At 27.5% G+C, this 19,276-nt stretch overlaps 1 protein-coding gene across 2 annotated transcripts in view; it reads left to right on the forward strand.

Moving 5' to 3' along the window:
- Positions 1 to 2,092: 2,092 nt before the first annotated feature.
- LOC129606516 (calcium/calmodulin-dependent protein kinase type II alpha chain) overlaps positions 2,093 to 19,276 on the forward strand; it is a 35,814-nt gene continuing 18,630 nt past the window's right edge. Inside the window, exons 1-9 of one of the 2 annotated variants that reach the window (XM_055516870.1) lie at positions 2,093 to 2,110; positions 15,263 to 15,545; positions 15,632 to 15,726; positions 17,314 to 17,373; positions 17,462 to 17,842; positions 17,910 to 18,004; positions 18,074 to 18,196; positions 18,290 to 18,416; positions 19,024 to 19,119. In XM_055516870.1, coding sequence (XP_055372845.1) covers positions 15,481 to 15,545; positions 15,632 to 15,726; positions 17,314 to 17,373; positions 17,462 to 17,842; positions 17,910 to 18,004; positions 18,074 to 18,196; positions 18,290 to 18,416; positions 19,024 to 19,119 — 1,042 coding nt within the window. In that variant the 5' untranslated portion in view covers positions 2,093 to 2,110; positions 15,263 to 15,480. The remainder of the gene's footprint in view (positions 2,111 to 15,262; positions 15,546 to 15,631; positions 15,727 to 17,313; positions 17,374 to 17,461; positions 17,843 to 17,909; positions 18,005 to 18,073; positions 18,197 to 18,289; positions 18,417 to 19,023; positions 19,120 to 19,276) is intronic. The other variant, XM_055516879.1, reaches the window with a different exon arrangement.

The raw sequence follows: 19,276 nt of genomic DNA on the forward strand, positions 1-19,276 counted from the left end.
TTCACGCTACACACACTAAAAATATAGATCGTTCGGAAATTAGTGGCTGCAATAACCTCTAGTATGATTTTTTTTTTCTTTTTTAATTTAAAATTCAAAAAAAAAAATTAAATTTTAAAATGACAGAATAAGATATCGAAGGGTGTTAAAGTAAGTTTTCTTTAAGTCGTCAAATCTTGTTAAAATTTCCTTATTTTGCAGTGAATTGGAAGGCGAAAAGTATTGGGATATAATTTCATAAACAATGAGATTTATGTTATTTTCGAACGATAGATTGTTTAGAAGTTTCAGAATTTGTAGAGTTCGTAAACAAAAAAAGCTTAGTTAAAGTTTTTGCATACTGTTTAACCCTGCAACTTAGAAATTTTAGCTCTAATGTAGGACTTTCAGCGTAGCCTGCATAAACGAAAACCCCCTAATAATATGTATGTACCCCGATTATATGGCTGCTTCAAGCTTATTATTGTCTATATAAAAGTTATTTGGCCTGAAGCCGGCTATACTCAAGTTGTTTACTTGACTTGAAATCTTAATATTGATTTGAAATTTTACAGCTCGAAACACCGTTTTCGAGCTTTTAAAAGCTTAACCTACCATAGTTAAAACGCAGCTTAAGTTTCGAGCTGATTTCACGTCAAGCCGCAATGTAGACGAGGCATAGAAATTAAGCAATTTATAAAAAAAATGCCTATTAACGATACGTGTGTATGTATGTATATTCATAAGAAATATTTGTTTTAAATTTTTAAAGACAAAATTGAAATAAAAAATTCATAGTTTATATATGAAATTAATAATTTTTTTTAAAATAGTGATTCTCATTACATTTATTGTATATACATACAACGAATGAAATGAGAATTACTAATTACAAATTTTAAATTTTTGTTTTAATATTTGTCTTTTTCAAATTATATACATAGATATAAATTATAATTTTTTTTTTAATAGTAAAATTTTGTTTTTAAATTGCTTCGCTTTTATTATACGGATACACCATTTCTGCCACCTTGTAGTGAAATAAGTTGCAGAAATGAAGCTCCCGCTTTTAAAATTTTTAATATTTTTTCTTATACTTTATATACGGAAAAATAAATAACTCCCGCTTTAAAAAACACATACAAATATTGGTGAGTGATTGCATTAGTGTGATGTAAACGGAAAGTCGAACTACTTCTTGTGTAGATATACTTGGATGGGAACTTTGTCGAGTAGTGGAGCAGCGAAGTAAACAAAATGGAGCAAAAAGCTACGTTCGGAGCCCAAACGATATCGTTTATTTCATATTTCACCAAAATATTATATACAGTGTTGTCGTTTCTATTTTCTAAGCTGCAGTAAATGAGTCTCTTGAGTTGCAGCTAAGTTATCCCAATTGCATGAAAGAAAAATTTTTCCTTCAATTAAAAGTTTTCATCCCTCTTATGTAATTAACGCGTTTCCTGACATTTATATGAATTATTATATATTTGCAATATTGCATTTAAGATAACATAAAATTTAAATAATTTTTTGTAAGAATGAATAAGGGTTTTTGATTGAGTCCATTTATCAGCCAAATTACAAGTTCGAATGTAAACAATTTCTTTTTTCGTTGTAATTAATTTTTGGAAAAAAACCGTACAAATGTTGCACCACTATGGGATGGAGCTTAATAAGTTTTATACGAAATTATTCAATTTTGGGAGCACTTCCTCATTGAACCATTTTCATTTATATTAAAGTGTTCTTATAGTTAAGGTTATTTAAACATTTTATTTTGAATTGTGAGAAATGAAAATGATATTAAAATTCCTTGCGAATTTTCAAGATTTGATGTCAAAAGTTTTGAAGTTGCTGAGAAACATAAATGAATTGAATGGAATGTTCAACCTATTATCTAGATGTTTGCCAAAATATCTTTTAAGAGTTTACACATGAAAGCCAACGTTTGTTTTTTTTAATTGCAGCAAATCTATTAAGGCAGTATTAATGCAGTTAATGTTTCTCAAATCCTATAAAAATCTACTGCAATTGGCACATTTACGACAGCATTGGTTATATGTCTATCTGTATAATACTTTTTCATTAATTTTCAGTCTTATTTCAACTGTTACTTGGTGTAGTTCAGGTTAGGTGGTTTTTATTTTTTCCATTATTTTCTTTTTTTTTTTTTTTTTGTAATTAAGTGTCTGTTATTTAATATTTTTCTTGGTCGTCCTTTAATATTTATGTACACGCAAAATTTATGATGTGATGTATGTATATGTGAATTGCGACAAAATAAAAAAAAAATTTGTGTGATGACTGGAAATTGTAATGTAAAAATTAAAATTTAAAGTGAAATAAAATTTAGTAGGGTAAAATATTGTAAATTTAAATATGGAAAACATTGTATTTTTGTAAATGCGTATGAGCATATTATGTACATATAATTGCCTATAGTATGTTTATAAAGAAAAATTGAAGAAAAATTATTAAAAAGATCACCAATTATAATTAGTTCCAAGTCCTTAAAGAAGGAATGAAAAAAATATTTTAGTTAGTTCTTTGTAAACAAAACGCTTTAGAAATGCTCTATCAGGAATAATTTGTGTGTAAAATAAAGAATTGACTGAAAACCATTTAAGAATCCATTATTAAAAAAAAAGTCCTTTTTACTTTATTTTTAATGATTTTCGGTTTTTTTTTATTTGTATCGTCCCCGCAGCAATGATAAAATTTTAACCAGCAAATTTATAATTTTAAGAAGCTTTGCAAAAAAAAAACAAATTATGTTGTTAAAACCTATACATTATATTTAAAGTAATTAAGAGCTATATAATTTCGATTTCAATTTATACATATATATATATATATATAAATACATGAATACATGCACAGGACATTGCCAGAATAAAGGCATCCTTGTGTTATACAAAAATATTTGCTAAATGTTTATTATTTGTATGTCGAGTTTGGTAGTCAATTTTGTGGTTTGATTCATATTTGCAGTTTATCTGCAGAGTGAGGATTGTTATAATACTATAAAAGTATGTACAAAAAGGTATAGGTATTACACTAATTGAACTAGTGAAGCCAATTTTAAATTTATATAAAAAAAAAGTAGAAAAAAATTGCCTAAAAGTTTTTTTACCTATTTTCTTTATTAATCTTTTTAACGTGTGTATACAGAAAGAAATATTGATTACCAATTGTATATAATGTATGTAGGGATGGTAAGGTGATAGGTACCTACCACTCTACCTCAATAAAAAAAAACTAATTTATAAATACAAACAGGCAAAATTGCTAGTACGCGGGAAAATATGTTGTAAATCTTGTCCAAAAAAAGGACAAAATTTGTTTCCTCTTTTAATTTTCCAAAAAAAAAAAAAACCGAAGAATTACCATAATTCTAACCATTTAAAATTAACAAATTTAAATATTTATAAGAAAAGCGTGTAATATTTTTTATGTGTACCTACACTAAACTGTGACCTCATTCGTGCTGAATTTGAAAAACAAGTACTACTATTTTTGCTATTGCTGATATTCGGAATTAATTTAATATGTGTTCGGAAAGCTTCATTTCATTTTAAAAGAAAGAGACACGGTGAGAGCTTTTTCCAAAATAAACACCAAAAAAAAATTTGAAGTTTTTGAAAATTATATAGTAGCGTGCTCATTTATAAATATTATTGTATGTTGGGCTTGGTTGGTCTTTTTTTGGTACAATAAAAACTCTAAATAAAGATATTTTTGTTTGTTCTTGGTAATTTAAATATTTGATGATTCCAGAGTTAGATTTTATTTAATAACTATACACCAGATGTTATGACGTACAGTAGTTTTAGTTATTTATCAAATTTAATCCGATTTGTAATTATACAATTAAAATAGCGAAGTTTTATTTTCAATTTTATTTAAGTTTGTTGTTAAAACAGAATTAAAAAATCAATATTTAAAAAGATTATAAAAGAAAAATCGCAATCAAAAATCAGCTGTTTGCTGTTAAAAATTTCAAAAATGTTGCCACCATTGCTTTTTCCTCGTCAAAATCTCTTGCCAAGCAAACTGTTGTTTCAAATTTTGAAAGGAAAATTAGATTTATTAAATAAAACATAAATTTATCCAATATAATATTTAATGAAGCCTGTTCAAAAACAATGCAGATAATATGTAGGTAAAAGGACCTACCAATCCAAATATATTACGTTATGTATGTAGGTAAGCGCTTAAATTTCAATTACAATCCAAATTATTTTGCTATATTGGAAATATATTGAATAATTTTTTGGAATAAATTTGGAGTCTTATGAAAGTCGTATATATAAACCTTATTTGATATCAGACTCATTATTCTCATCAGACAAGATTTATTGCAAAAATTTTTTGTAAAGTAAAATGGAAATAATTATTATTTTTTTGTGGATGTTTAGAACAGAACACAGAAACCAATTAATTCTTATTTTTTGGTTTATAATTTTCATTATAGCAAAATTACTATTAAATTTTTAAGTCATTAAGTCTGAGGAGCACCATCAATCAATATTTCAGTTTGATTTGTGATAAAAAACAGCCATTATGTATATATTTTATCATACATTTAATGTTAGAGTTTCCCGTCTATGTTAGCTATTTGAAATTTAATATTTGTAGCAAATTTACATTTTTTAGTTTCTTTGAAAATTTGAAATAAATTTTTGATTTAATAGGTATTTTTTGCACTTTTCCAAAAAATTTTTGAAAAAAGTGCTTATTAGTTTCACTCTGTCCGTCCGTCCACTCTTCTATCCGTCCGTTCACCCGTCCATCCGTCTGTCAGTCCGTCTGTCCGTCCGTCCGTCCATCCGACCGACCGTCCATCCATCCGTCCGTCTGCCCGTGTGTCTGTTTACAAAACTTCTACACGCTTGAAGATAGAAACCTGAAATTTGATATGTACATAGATCTTTACTAGAAACTAATTTTTTTGTAGAACATAATTTTTATCTATCTCCCTCCTCTAAAAGTTATCGCCTCTTGAAATTTGTAAAATTTAAATTTTTGATGCCTCTTTAAACTTATTTTTGCTTTATTTCAAAGACTGCATAAATCGTTTATCCTAAATATATGCAATCATAGAAATAGTTTCGTATATGAAAGAAAATAATTTTAATAGTCTAGTATACGTAGATTGTTTTTAAAAACAGCATTTTCTTTTGTTGAACAAACTAATGAAATATGATTAAATTGGGAATATTGTAATTTTCAAAATTTATTATTCCGAAACCAAATCTGCAATTAAACGAATGTATATATTCCGAACTGCGATATTTGGTGGTTTTTGTGTTGTTCAACTCAGATGAATATTTATTTTGTTTTTCGCTTAATAATATTAATTTCATTTATTTTTTATTTTTATTTATTTTTATTAATTTCTTAATTTAGTATAAGAATAACTATTTACAATTAATACTAAGGTATTTACATTATCACATTAAATTTTCATATTTACAAAAATTGTTTTTACTATATACATATATGTATACATATACATATTCATTAAAGAGCAAAGTTTTCTAATATGTGTCGAATTAAGTTTCTTTTAAACATTTTAAAATTATTCTCATACTTTAAATTTGTAGGTAATTCGTAAAAAAAATTTTAAGCCCTTATCAACATATTTTGCGTTTTGGTTTTTCTATAAAAATTTAATATAAAATCCAAGAAACTTCTTAAGTTATAATTTTGTGCATTTTCAACATAAATTAATCTATTAGTTAAATAACTTGGCATCATTTTATTTTTTATTTTGAACACCGTCATTAATACATTCATTTTAACCCGCTGGGACACACTCATCCATTTCAAAGTTTCCAAGATAAATGTTTTGGTAATTTTAATATTATTCTCATACCTCGATTTTGAAGCTTTTGCAACCTCCCCATAATTTCAGCATTAAACGTAAAAAGTATTGATGAACAGAATTCAAAATGATGTTTCAACATTACATTAAAAACTTATTTTTGAAAAAAATCCTAACTTTTTACTAATTTTTTACAAATAAAATCTAAATGTGGTTTAAAGCATAACTTACTATCTATAACTACCCCTAAATATTTAATCTCATTAACAACATCAATATCTGTTGAATTAATTTTTATCTCATTATTTAATACACCGTTAATTTCCATACATTTAGTTTTTTTCAAAATTTAACTTAAGCTTATTAATTACAAACCACTTGTTTAATTGTTCCAAATCATCATTAATTTTATATATGTATACTTTCATCAATATTCTTACCCACAACATATATTAATGCATCATCTGCAAATAACGCCAAATTTCCCGTTCTTGTTACCTTCTCCATATCGTTTATATATGTATATTAAAAACAATAAAACGCCCAGAATAGTGCCTTGAGGAACTCCTAAAGAAACTTCTATGGGATCAGATATTTCTCCATCAACTTTTGTCCTTTGCTTTCTGTCTTTTAAATAAGATTGGAACCACTTTAATTCAATACGATCAATGCCATATTTTTTCAACTTGAAATTAAACTATAACGGTCAACTGTTTCAAACGCACGTCGTAAGTCTAAAAAAACTGCTACTACATGCTTATTGTCGTCAATCGCAACTTTCCAGTTTGTTACTACGAGATTAATCAAAGATTCACAACTGTGGCGTTTTCTAAGTCCAGACTGATGTTGAGAAATGAGATAACGTTTTTCGAAGTACTCCTCCAATTGGTTAAATACAACCTTTTCAACAATTTTAGATAATATTGAAATCATGTTGATTGGACGGAATTCATTGCAAAGTTTGGTATTCTTTACCTTCTGAATAGGCACCACCATAGATTCTTTTAAACAATCGGGAAAAATTCCCGAACGTAGAGATTCATTTATAATTGATAGCAAATTTTCCCCAATAAAATCAAAAGAATTACTTATCATTTTCACAATACATAAATCCATATCTTTTTTATTGTTTAATGCTTTTAGCATTAATATTAATTATTAATAATAATTAACATTAATATTAATAGTAAACAAACCTTATACGTACATATATATACAGGGTGTTTCGCATAAGATGGCAAATAATTTTAGGGATGATTCAATTTCTATTTAGGGTTTTGATAAATTTCTAACAAAAAATTATATGAGTGTGTGTGTTGGGGGGAGGGGGTTGAGGGAGAGAAGTGTTTGACAGCCCATTAAAAAATAAAAGGTACAAGAATTTTAGTTTTTTTTTTTTATTTTTTTTTAAAAAATCGAAATTCAAAATGGTTTTGGATTAGTTGTAGATTTAAAGTTTTTGTACACCGTGTTGTACAAACATTTTTAATAAAAACAAACGTGAAAATAAATAAAACCAAGTAAAAACGTTTTAGTCCGTATAAACCTTGCAATATGAGTTTAAAAATTTGTTTTTGAGATATCTAGAATTAGCTTTCATTGTTATATACCAAGTACTCGAACCCGTCAAGCCACTCTATAGAAGTTGCACGGATATTTCTGATCTATATTTTGAAAAACAACTGCTAAGTTTCAAGAACCTAACCTTAATTATTTTTTCGAATATTTTAAATTTGCTTTTGGAGTTATGTGGCAGCTACCCAAACCTGTTAAGCTATTCCATCAAAACTTCAGGGATATATGTGGCATACAATTGGACACATGACTGCCAAATTTCATGAATCTAGTTTTATTACTTTTCCGAAAATATAGAATTAGCTTTTGGAATTGTTTGGCATCTACCAAACAATTCAAAAATATAATAAAATTTTCAGAACAAGTGTAAAATATAATTCAAAACATCTTTACAAAATTTTATCCTAATATCTGTTTCATTTTTTAAAATATTAAAAAAAACTTGTTGTATGACAACTGCACGAACCCATTGTCGGAATTTTTTTTACGAATTCAATTACACTGGCAGCCATCCTTGGCAGAAAAGAAACAACTTGTGAAAGTTTGGTGCCGATTGCTTTATTCGTTTTTGAGTTATCGTGCGATTGGACGGACGAATGGACGGACACGTCTAAATCAACGTAAAATTTTGCGCTGAACAGGAATATACACATATGGCCATACCGGAGATGACTCCTTCAAGTAGTTACAAACTCCATACCAAAGTGATAACACCCTTCAGGAAGATGGAAGGTAAAAATTGAATTATGAGAAAAAACAAAGTAATTTTTTATTTAGTTAAAAAAATGTTGAAATTCGAAAGAAATTTTTCAGAAAAACTAAAAAAGTTTCTTCAGAGTATGTGGACAGTAAGGAAAAAAAAAATTTTGACATGCGTTTAAACCCTTTTTAAAAACTCCTTATTAAATTTTTTGTTCTAGCATAGAAGCTTTTTCATATAAAAACTGTTATTATATACATATACGTGTTTAAGTATAGAGGGAAATGCATATATTGTAGTTATATGGTACTAAAGTTCAACAAATCGCGATACTTAGGGTACCTACATATCTTACCTACTTTTAATTTAAATTAATTTTGTTTTTAAAATTCCACTACTATAATATTGTAATTAACAATTTGGTTTTCATACTCAAAAATATAAAATCTGTAAAAAAGAATGAAATACATATACTTATATAGAGAAAAAATTTTCTTTATTTAAATTTCTCGCGGTTAAAATTTCTTATTCCTATTGCATAAATAACTCGTTTATTTATTTATTTATTCATTTATTGCCTAAGGAGAACACAAAAATTGGTTCTCATCATAAGGACACTTTTTTGATTAAAAAATTAATTAATCGAAAAACATTTGCAAGTTTTCTATTGCACCACTAGAACGAAAAACACTAACAAGAACGAACTAACCTAGTTTTATTTAATGAAAAAAATTTGGTAAGTAGTTTTTTATAAAGTTAAAATGTAAAAAGCAATTTTCAATTGTAGAAGGTACTCATTGCGATTTAATTTCATTATTTCAAAGTCCATAATATTTAATATGTGAAGAAAATCCTTCTATATCCAATTTGAGAAAAAATTATAAAATACTTTGCGCAATTAGTGAAAAAACAAAAACCAACCAAATTTGTATTTTTTTTTGAACCGTCATAATTTGGGTTTGGATTACCCCAAGTTTGATATTAAATACTGGACTTACTAACTTATGGACTTAAACATTTTCATATTCAATGGCATAGTTGTTAAGTATATACAGTTTAGGTTGCTTTCAACTTATTGGTTTCGTCAATGACTCATTCATGATCATCCAAATTCATATAGAGTACCCGTGACTTAAATAATGCTCTTACAACGTTAACTTTACAAAGTATCACATTCCAAAGCTCTTAGTAAAAAACATTGTACATTTAATACATTATTCCTAAATGCGTTCTTTACGTAAAATAAAAGTAAATTGGGTATCGAAAAAATCGAGCACGCTTTTCTTATACATGTCATATAAACTTTGCCAGAAATAACCAATTAAGTTATCTAGCATATATCTTCAGCAATAAAGTGCTATAGGGGGTTTTCGTTTATGCACGCTGCACTGAAAGTTCTACATTAGAACTAAAATTTCTAAGCGTTAAGCAGTATGCAAAAACTTCAATTAAGTTTTTTTAGTTAACGCAGTCTACAAATTCTGAAACTTCTAAATAATCAGTCGTTCGAAAATAACAGAAATGACATTGTTTATGAAATAGTACCGCAAAACTTTTTGCCCTCCAATTCACTGCAAAATATAGAAATTTTGAACTTAAAGAACACTTACTTTAATAATCCTTCAATATCTGAATCTGTCATTTTGAAATTTAAATATGAAAAAAAAAAAGTTTCACGAGGCAGCAGCAAAATTTGACCTAGAAGTTTGCGCTACATTTCTGACATTTCTTTATTAAAGATTTATTGCAGCCAGTAATTTCCGAACGATCTATATTTTTAGTATATGTAGCGTGAATTTTCGAACGTGCTACAAACAATTATTAAGAACGTATTAATATTGTAAAAATTGTATTCCAAAATGTATCAAACGTTTAAGCAGTTTTTTTTTTTACAATGTAAAGGTATTGAAATCTCTGAGACTGTAGGACAACCGTATTAATACCGTACTTAAACTTTTTATAAAGCATTATTGAAGTTTCGGTACTTTTCTATTTAAAGTAGTTCCAGAAAATCTCTAAAATTTGGAATCTAATCTATAATACAAACAAACAAAAATAAACAAAACTTCTTATTCAGTTCAGTTTCTGTATATATAGTATAAAGAATGGGCCCGGGTAGGTAGCTACTTACCCATATTTTTAATTTAATTGTTTACCCTATCTTATAAAACTATTTTAAATATTAGGATTGGATTAGGAATTGTTAAAATTAACTTAAAAATTCCGTTTCAAAAATTGGGTTTGATTGACATATGAACTTATATAAATATTATAGATTTGTGTATTTGTACAACTTGGGTAATAGTGCACCCAGACCACATATAAGGATTTATTGTGTCCCCTCCTCTGAGTGCGGACATTCCTTACTGCACATGCTGTACCACCCATCTAATGAGCTCTAACATCTTGTATGAGGAACATATATATTGTGTAGTCGATTAATTAAAATTATCAAGAGGCGGGGGGAAAGGATGGTAACAGACAGAATAATAATAAAAAAATTTTGGATGATTTTTTTTTTTTGAAAGTTTTGTGTAAAACAGCTCGACTAATAATTCGCATAAATGAAAAACTTTGTATGCAATGGAAACTTTGTATTTATGGCCATACTGTGTGTGTGCCTGTGTGTCTGTTTGTGTATTGACTGTATATTTAAGGAGTTTAAGTAATAAATTCAATTATTTTTAGTTTATTTTTTTATTTTTTATTTATTCTTTTTCCACTTGTTGTTCTAACTTTTGTCTTGTTTTTTTTTGTTTTTTGATATCGCCTTTCAAAAATAGATATTTTATACACATACATATATGTATGTATGCACGAGTAAAACAAAAAAAAAGTCGATAATATTTATCGTAAATATATGTATATATAATACTTATATTAAACATTACATATACCTATGTATGCATATAAAATGAAAAATTGTAATAAATAACCTTAATCCCAAAATATTGATTGAATATATTGTGCATCAAGAAAATATCCTCAACGTACAGTGGAACTTCTCCAACTCGAACTCGCTAAATGCTAAAAAATTTGTTCGAGTTGGAGAGAATTCCGTTAGGGGAAGTTTGAGCAAAATAAGCGTTAAAATGAAAAGATATAAAAAAAACCAATAAATTCCTTAAAAAAAAAATAAAGTAAACATGAAATTACAAAAAAAATTTATTTATTTTATATTCATACATATGCACATATAGTTATGGTATGTTATACATATTATCCATTTTGTACATGAGATATGGGAAAAAATCAAAGATACACACAGCAACGAAAGTCATCATACACCATTACTTTTTTAAATAATTTAGCATCAAAGATATCCAAATAAGTTAATATTTTTATTATTTGTTAGAAAATGAAGTAAAACAAATATACAAGCTTATATATAACAAAAACAATTCATTAATTCAAAGTTATAAAACAAAAACAAAAAATTCTATTAAAAATTGCAACGAAATTCATCATACACTAAATAAAAATTTTAAAGAAATTGCACAAAGTATGGTATCTAATATCTTGTTGGTCCACCTTTCGCTTGAAGCACAGCTTCCAAACGTCTTGGCATAGATTGGACTAGGTTACAAGTAACAGTCGACGGTATTTTATGCCATTCTTCAATTATTACGCGTTTCAAAGACTCCTTGCCAGTTATGTCGTGTTTCCTGATTTTTTGTTCTAAAAAATCCCATAGATGTTCTATGGGATTCAAATCAGGCGACTGGGGTGGTGAATGGAGTTGTTTTGGAACGTTATACAACAGCCATTCCTTTACAACTCTCGCAGTATGTTTGGGATCGTTATCCTGTTGAAAGACCCAGGTCGATCCCAACTCTAATTTTTCGGCAGACTGTTTTAAATTATTTTTAATAATATTTAAATATTGCCACTGATCCATTTTCCCATCAATAAAAACTAAATTGCCAACCCCAGACGCCGCCATTGACCCCCAAACCATCACAGAACCCCCACCATGTTTTACTGTGGGTATAATATGTTGCAAATCCAGTGCTTCATTACACTTGCGCCAAATTTTTCCTCTACCATCTGCACCAAAAACATTGAATTTGCTTTCATCTGTGAAGAGCACGGTTTGCCAGAAGTCCAAAGTTGCTTTTTCATATTTTTTTGCAAACTCTATTCTCTTGCATTTATTAATATCTGATATTAGCGGTTTTTTACGTGGAACTCGGCCATGATATCCTTCTTGCCACAAAAATCTACGTATAGCTTGGGCATGAATATCAGTATGCAATTTTTGTGATGTACTTGTAGCTAATTTTGGAGCACTCAGTTTTGGATTTTTCCTCAATTCTTGCAAAACACCTCTCTTAGTACGGTCATCCATTTTCGAAGGACGACCAGTTCTCTGTCGATTTTCTACAGTTCCTGAATTTTCGGCACGGTTTATTATTTGGGCAATTGTCGAGAAACTCCGACCAATTATTTCCCCAATTTGTCTGACAGATTTGCCTTTATGTTTCAATTTCATTATTATTTCCCTTTCCTCTATTGTGGTTTCTTTACGTGTTTTTGCCATATTATTTTCTTGAAGTTGGTGGACTTTATTAAATGAAAACAACAATTAAATTGACTTGTGCTTCAATAAAATTATAAGCCTACTTTAAAAAATATTTTATGTCGGTGCCTAAATGTCGCGAAACAGGTTGCATAAAATTAATGTATGATAACTTTCGTTGCAAAAAAAATCACAAATTTTTCATATTTTTCTTAAGTGGGAGCATACATTAAGTGGGGCCTTGCATCTTATACTCAATGTTCTTTAAATTAATTGTGCTTTGAAACTATAAATGCAATTTTTATCAAACTGTACTAAATTCGGAGAAATAGCAAAAATATAGGGTGTATGATGACTTTCGTTATATAGTGTATATGTTTGCCGCATTCCCTTATTTGGCTTTATGTAAAAAAAATTTTCGAACTTATGTAAATTTTAAAAAAATTCTTCAGGTGAATCATTTTCGCTTAAAAACGCATTTCTTATAATGTGTAAGGGTTCATCAGCTGACGAAGAAGAACGTTTTATGAAACAGAAATCTTCTGTTGAATTTTCGTAGTCGCTAATATTAGCTGTATTTACTTCATCTGTATTCAATGCTATAATGTTATTAATGTTTCTGTTAATAAACTATTTGTTTTAACATTTTGGCCCAGGTTTAAGTAATCGCTAACGGTGAATGGTTTTTCATATGCATTTTTGTTGTAATGTTAAATATTTAATTTTTTTTGAAAACATTTTCCACAAAAATTTTTCAAACAAACTCAGTTAATCGGTTTTTTCGTTCTATTTGACATTTCTGGCAATTTCGAAACAAACAAAACATAACAAAAAATAAAAAAAAAAAGAAAGAAAAAATAAAAGTTCGAGCTGGAGAAAATTTATGCTCAAAAAGACTCAAAAATAGTTCGACTATGAGAAAATTTCGAATACGAGAGATTTTCGATTATGAGAGACTGTTTTGTATGAAAAACAGATGTAACGCTTTAATGTAAATAAAAAGTTCGAGTATAAGAGAATTTCGAATTCAGGAAGGTACCGATACGGGAAGTTCCACTGTATACAGAAAGAATATGATGGTGGCACCCTCCTGTTATTATGTGAAATATACATTCTTTTTCGTTTTGAAAAATGGGTATATATAAGTATTTGAGTTATGAAAATATGTACACACATATGTGTATTAAAGCTTGATTAAATTTTTGGAATATACACCTAAGTGACTAAATAATTTTTTATAATAATAAATACAATATTGTACGCATTACAAAATTTCGGCGATTTGTTTGTAATTAAATGTAATTAAATTGTAATTTAATGAATTTGCTGTATACATGTATAGAGACACATACATAAATTGTGTTAAATTTTCCAATCAATTTCGATAATATATACTTATTTACAAGTTCCAAAAATACTATTTATATGTATATGATTAAACTACCATATTATGTACTTTGAATAATTAAATTATTTTATATTAGTACGTAACTATGTATACATTATTATAAAAAAATTTATGCAATTAGAATGAAAATTTTATCAGAATTTTATTATAGGAGAAAAAAATTACAAGCACTTGTATTTCTTTGATAATGTTTCCGAGACATTATTTGGTTACAATATCAATTTTAAGAATTGTACCAATATATCTATAGCATCATATACTAAGTTTGATTAAGTTAACAACCCTTCCTCACGCCCAAAGAATACACTTGGACCACTTAGGCCCGTTATGTGGTACCGCTGGAATTCTCTTTTTTCGTGTTTTTTATTTGAATCAACCGCCTGAAATCTTCAAGAATTAATTATAGAAATCATATATAGTAATACAAAAATATAGGAATATATAAATAAAATAAAATTGCCGAAAAATTTTCTTTGCATAAAATATTAACAGCCCAAATCACTTTCTCAAATAACGTTAACTCTTCGAGATCTTAAATTCAAGTTTAATAGAAAAAAGTAGTGATCTAAAATATCACGATTTCAATTCGAACCAAATCAGAAACCAAAAAACAAAGCTAATGACTGGCACAATGGCACAAGATCTCATAAGCCTTATGCGCATTTAGGTTATGCGCCAAGTCGATCAATATGAAATTAATTGCAGCGTAGATTATCAAAAATTTTTTGTCATTGAAGCAGCGTTACCATGTGTAGCGTATTAAATTAACTTTTTTGTCAAAATGCTTTTTTGGCAACTTTGAAAAATATGGAAAAAAAGTTTAAAAAAATTCCAATTCTGAAAAATTTCAATAGCTTTAAAAAACAAATGGAGCACTAAACAAACTGGGAGCACAAAACATTTTTTATGTTTATGTTTGTGTTTATGTGTTTTATTCTGTAGTTATTACACCTTATTACAACTGGAGTTGTAGCAATTATTAAGTTCAATACTTCGAATAAATTCAAAATGCATAAGTAAATATAGGTTTTATAATAAGTTATTCTATTCAATTTTTAAAGATTTTATTTTTGCCTAAAAACAGCTTAAAATTTTCGAAAATATTATTGATAAGGAAAGGTCTGTCGTAATTGTTTCTAAGAGAACCTATCCTCGATTTTTTGTGCATTGTTAAAAATGTTGAAATTATATACATAGGTATAGTTAGTAGCATGTCTAAATAATTTGAATTTTTTTTTTTTTATTTCACAGATTTTTTTCGTATTACAGTCAAAATTTTAACAGATAAAAATTAAAATTAAATTAAAAAAGGTGAAATTTCAAATTGCAATCATTTAATTTTTTTTTTTTTTTTTTGATGATAAAGATCATTGAAATAATTTTTTCTCGGGATTAAAAATAAAAGAAAAGATTTTCTTGAATAAAAGGAAAATCAATTAAAAATAGATTTCTTCAAGTGTGCAATCGCGATGGCTGCACCAGCAGCCTGTACGCGCTTCTCAGATAATTACGATATTAAAGAAGAGCTCGGAAAGTAAGTGTTTTTTTTTTTGGCAAGAAAACTTAAAAACTTTAAATAATATTTTATTTTTTTTTGTTTTAATAATATGTAAAATAAAGAGGTGCATTCTCAATTGTTAAAAGATGTGTTCAGAAATCAACTGGTCTGGAATTTGCTGCAAAAATAATCAACACAAAAAAGTTAACTGCCAGAGGTAAGTGTGTAAACAATTTTATTTTCTTGAACAGAAAAATTTCCCAGCGCTCACCTCTAAATCTGCTCAGAAATATTTGTTTCAGGTTTATAACTTTTCTTAATTGATACCTCAATTTTTCTGTAAGTAATACCATGAGTTTCCACTTGCATTTTCATATATTTATACTTGAACGACTTATTTTGTAGTTGCGCTGTTATTCTACTCTTTACAAAACAAAACTTCTCGAATGTATTATAAAATCTTTGTTTTGATACACCATGACTATACTAAAATTTTTGTTCGGTCTTTCACGTGATTATGATTAGTCTTAATAAATTTTTTAATATAGATATTAATATCAAATATCAATTATACAAAAAATTTAATTGTGCATAGACCGAACTATATTTAAAATGTTTTTTTTTTCTGAATCCCTTTATCGGACCTGATATCTTACAGCGTGGTTTTGAATTTTTAAAAATCTACTGGAACCTAAATCAAATAGAAAAATTACGCAGCGAAACCTTTTCAATATAAATCCCGTATGATCATATTTAATGATATTCAATTTTAGTATAACAGGGATTAATAAAGTTGGTCAAACCAATGGTTTGTATTGTAGCACTTTTCCCTTCAACAAGTGAAAATGCTGCTTTCAAAAACAATCTAGTGATTTTCTATTATTATATTAAAATTACTTTCATTTATATAGGAAACTATTTCTAGGATTGCATATATTTAGGATGAACGATTTATGCAGTCTTTGAAATAAACCAAAAATTAATATAAAGAGTAGTTAACATAAAGCTCGATTTTAAGGGTTAATTGCGTGAGTTAAGAAAAATAATTATATTTTTTAATGTCATGGAATTTACCGTTAGCTTTATGGTTTTATAGAAATTTGAGAAAGCTTGCGGTTTTGAATATATAAGGCGTCAAACATTCAAATTTTACAAATTTCAAGAAGCGATGATAACTAGAGATGGAAAAAAATTTTCTTCTAACGAAATAAACTATTTATTAATGTCTAAAAGTTGCTAAAATTTCAGGCTCCTATAAGTTGGGGTCTAGAAGAAAAAAGTTATCAAAAATTTGGCAAAAAGCGAATTTTAGATAACGGTAAATTCGAACGGCCATTTTCTTTTTTGAAAGTTTAACTATAGTATCCCGTGATAGAAGAAGCAATCCACTGCTTTTCTGCGTTTGCAAAATTTGCAAAATGCATATGGTTCTACTACAGTAAAAAGTTGAAAAATGGAATTTTTAGGGTTTTGGGGGGGTATAACTTTTAGAGGGGGAAGATAGATAAAAATTTTCTTCTACGGAAATAAGTTTCTAGTAAAGATCTCTGTACATCTAAAATTTCAGCTTTTATTTTCAAGGGTATAGAAGTTTTGTAAACAGACGCACGGACAGACGAACGGACGGACAAAGTGAAACTAATAAGCACTTTTTTTTTAAATTTTTTTTTTTTTTGGAAAATGATAAAAATTTCGAACCAACAGTTTTTTTCAGGTTTCAAAAAATAAAAAATTCAATTTGCTGATTTAAATAAACTTTTAAAAAATGACGTTATTAATGCATGTGCAATTTTTTTTTTCTTAGATTTTCAGAAGCTGGAAAGGGAAGCTAGAATCTGCAGAAAATTACAACATCCAAATATTGGTAAATTTCTTTTTTATTTTTTCAGTAAATATAAGTTAAAACATTTCTAATCCGAAAATTTATAAAATTGTTAAATTTTTTTCAAAAGTACGACTGCACGATAGCATACAAGAAGAGAATTATCATTATCTTGTCTTCGATTTGGTAACCGGTGGTGAATTATTTGAAGACATTGTTGCACGTGAATTTTATTCCGAAGCTGATGCATCACATTGTATTCAGCAAATTTTAGAATCAGTTAATCATTGTCATCAAAATGGTGTTGTACATCGTGATTTAAAACCAGAAAACTTATTATTAGCAAGCAAAGCAAAAGGTGCTGCTGTTAAATTAGCTGATTTTGGTTTAGCTATTGAAGTACAAGGTGATCATCAAGCATGGTTTGGTTTTGCTGGTACACCAGGTTATTTATCACCAGAAGTATTAAAAAAGGAACCATATGGAAAATCAGTCGATATATGGGCTTGTGGTAAGTTAGTTTTCTTTTTCAAAAAGTTGTTTAATTTATTAAAATTATATTCCAAAAACAACAATAGGTGTCATCCTATATATTCTATTAGTTGGATATCCACCATTTTGGGATGAAGATCAACATCGATTATATTCGCAAATCAAAGCTGGCGCTTATGATGTAAGGATATTATGATATTTTTACCATTTTTTTCTTTATTGTCTTGTTTCTTTTATTGAAATATTATAGTATCCATCACCAGAATGGGATACGGTAACACCTGAAGCTAAAAATTTAATAAATCAAATGTTAACTGTTAATCCATATAAAAGAATTACAGCTGCTGAAGCACTTAAACATCCTTGGATATGCGTAAATTATTATATTAAAACTATAACAATTTATATTGTGTCTTTATATTTGGTTTTCTTATATACATATGTATTTTTTCCAAAACAACTTTAGCAAAGAGAAAGAGTTGCTTCTGTTGTACATCGTCAAGAAACGGTCGATTGTCTCAAGAAATTCAATGCTCGTCGTAAACTTAAAGGCGCCATTTTAACAACAATGTTAGCAACAAGAAATTTTTCAAGTAAGTTACTATAATTTTTATTTTATATAAATTGAAAAAATTCTTCAATAGTTGGTAATTTTTCCGAAACATAAATTTTTTTTGCGTGTAAGAAAAGGAGACTAACTTGTATTCGGAATAAAATACTTTTTATTTTTGCTTATATATTTCGTGCGCTACATACGCAACAAATAATAAAATTAAAATCTATTAAATTTAGAAATATCATACCTGACCTAATCTTATTTTCAACTGACTTAATCTAAAATTTAATTTTTCTTTATGTTTTTATTTTTATTATTAATTACATTTAAAATTGTACCTGTTTTAATCCTTAAAATTGGTCAAATAATTAATTTAAAGAGCCAAGTAGTCGCGTTACCTTCGTCCTTGTTCAGTAGGCAGTCTTTGTTTGATTTGTTTTCCTTTCACCTCTCTTAATACTTTAATTGTTTTTCACCTCTCTTAATACCTTTAAGTTATCTTCCGTAATTATGTGATCTATTTCATAAATGTATTTTGCAACCATTAAATCGAAATTCCTGTTAAATCCTACTATAAAAACAAAATTTCTATGTCACAACTTTTCTTTTATTTTAAAATTTTTTTGTATCTTTAAAAAAAACTGTAGGTAGAAGTATGATCACAAAAAAGGGTGATGGTTCGCAAGTAAAAGAATCAACTGATTCATCAAGCACAACTTTAGAAGACGATGATGTTAAGGGTAAGTTTTTTTTCACAAATTTTAAACTTTTTTAGTGTTGCCAAAATTAGTTTTAGTTTAATAAGTATTTTAAATACACTGTAACACTTTCAAAATGAATTCAAAAAACAACTCATAACAAAAATATGTTTTAACCATTTATAGAAAAGTCCATTTT

The sequence above is a fragment of the Condylostylus longicornis genome, unplaced genomic scaffold, assembly GCF_029603195.1.
Source record: "Condylostylus longicornis isolate FDR11 unplaced genomic scaffold, ASM2960319v2 ptg000003l, whole genome shotgun sequence".
Classification (NCBI taxonomy): Eukaryota; Metazoa; Arthropoda; class Insecta; order Diptera; family Dolichopodidae; genus Condylostylus; species Condylostylus longicornis.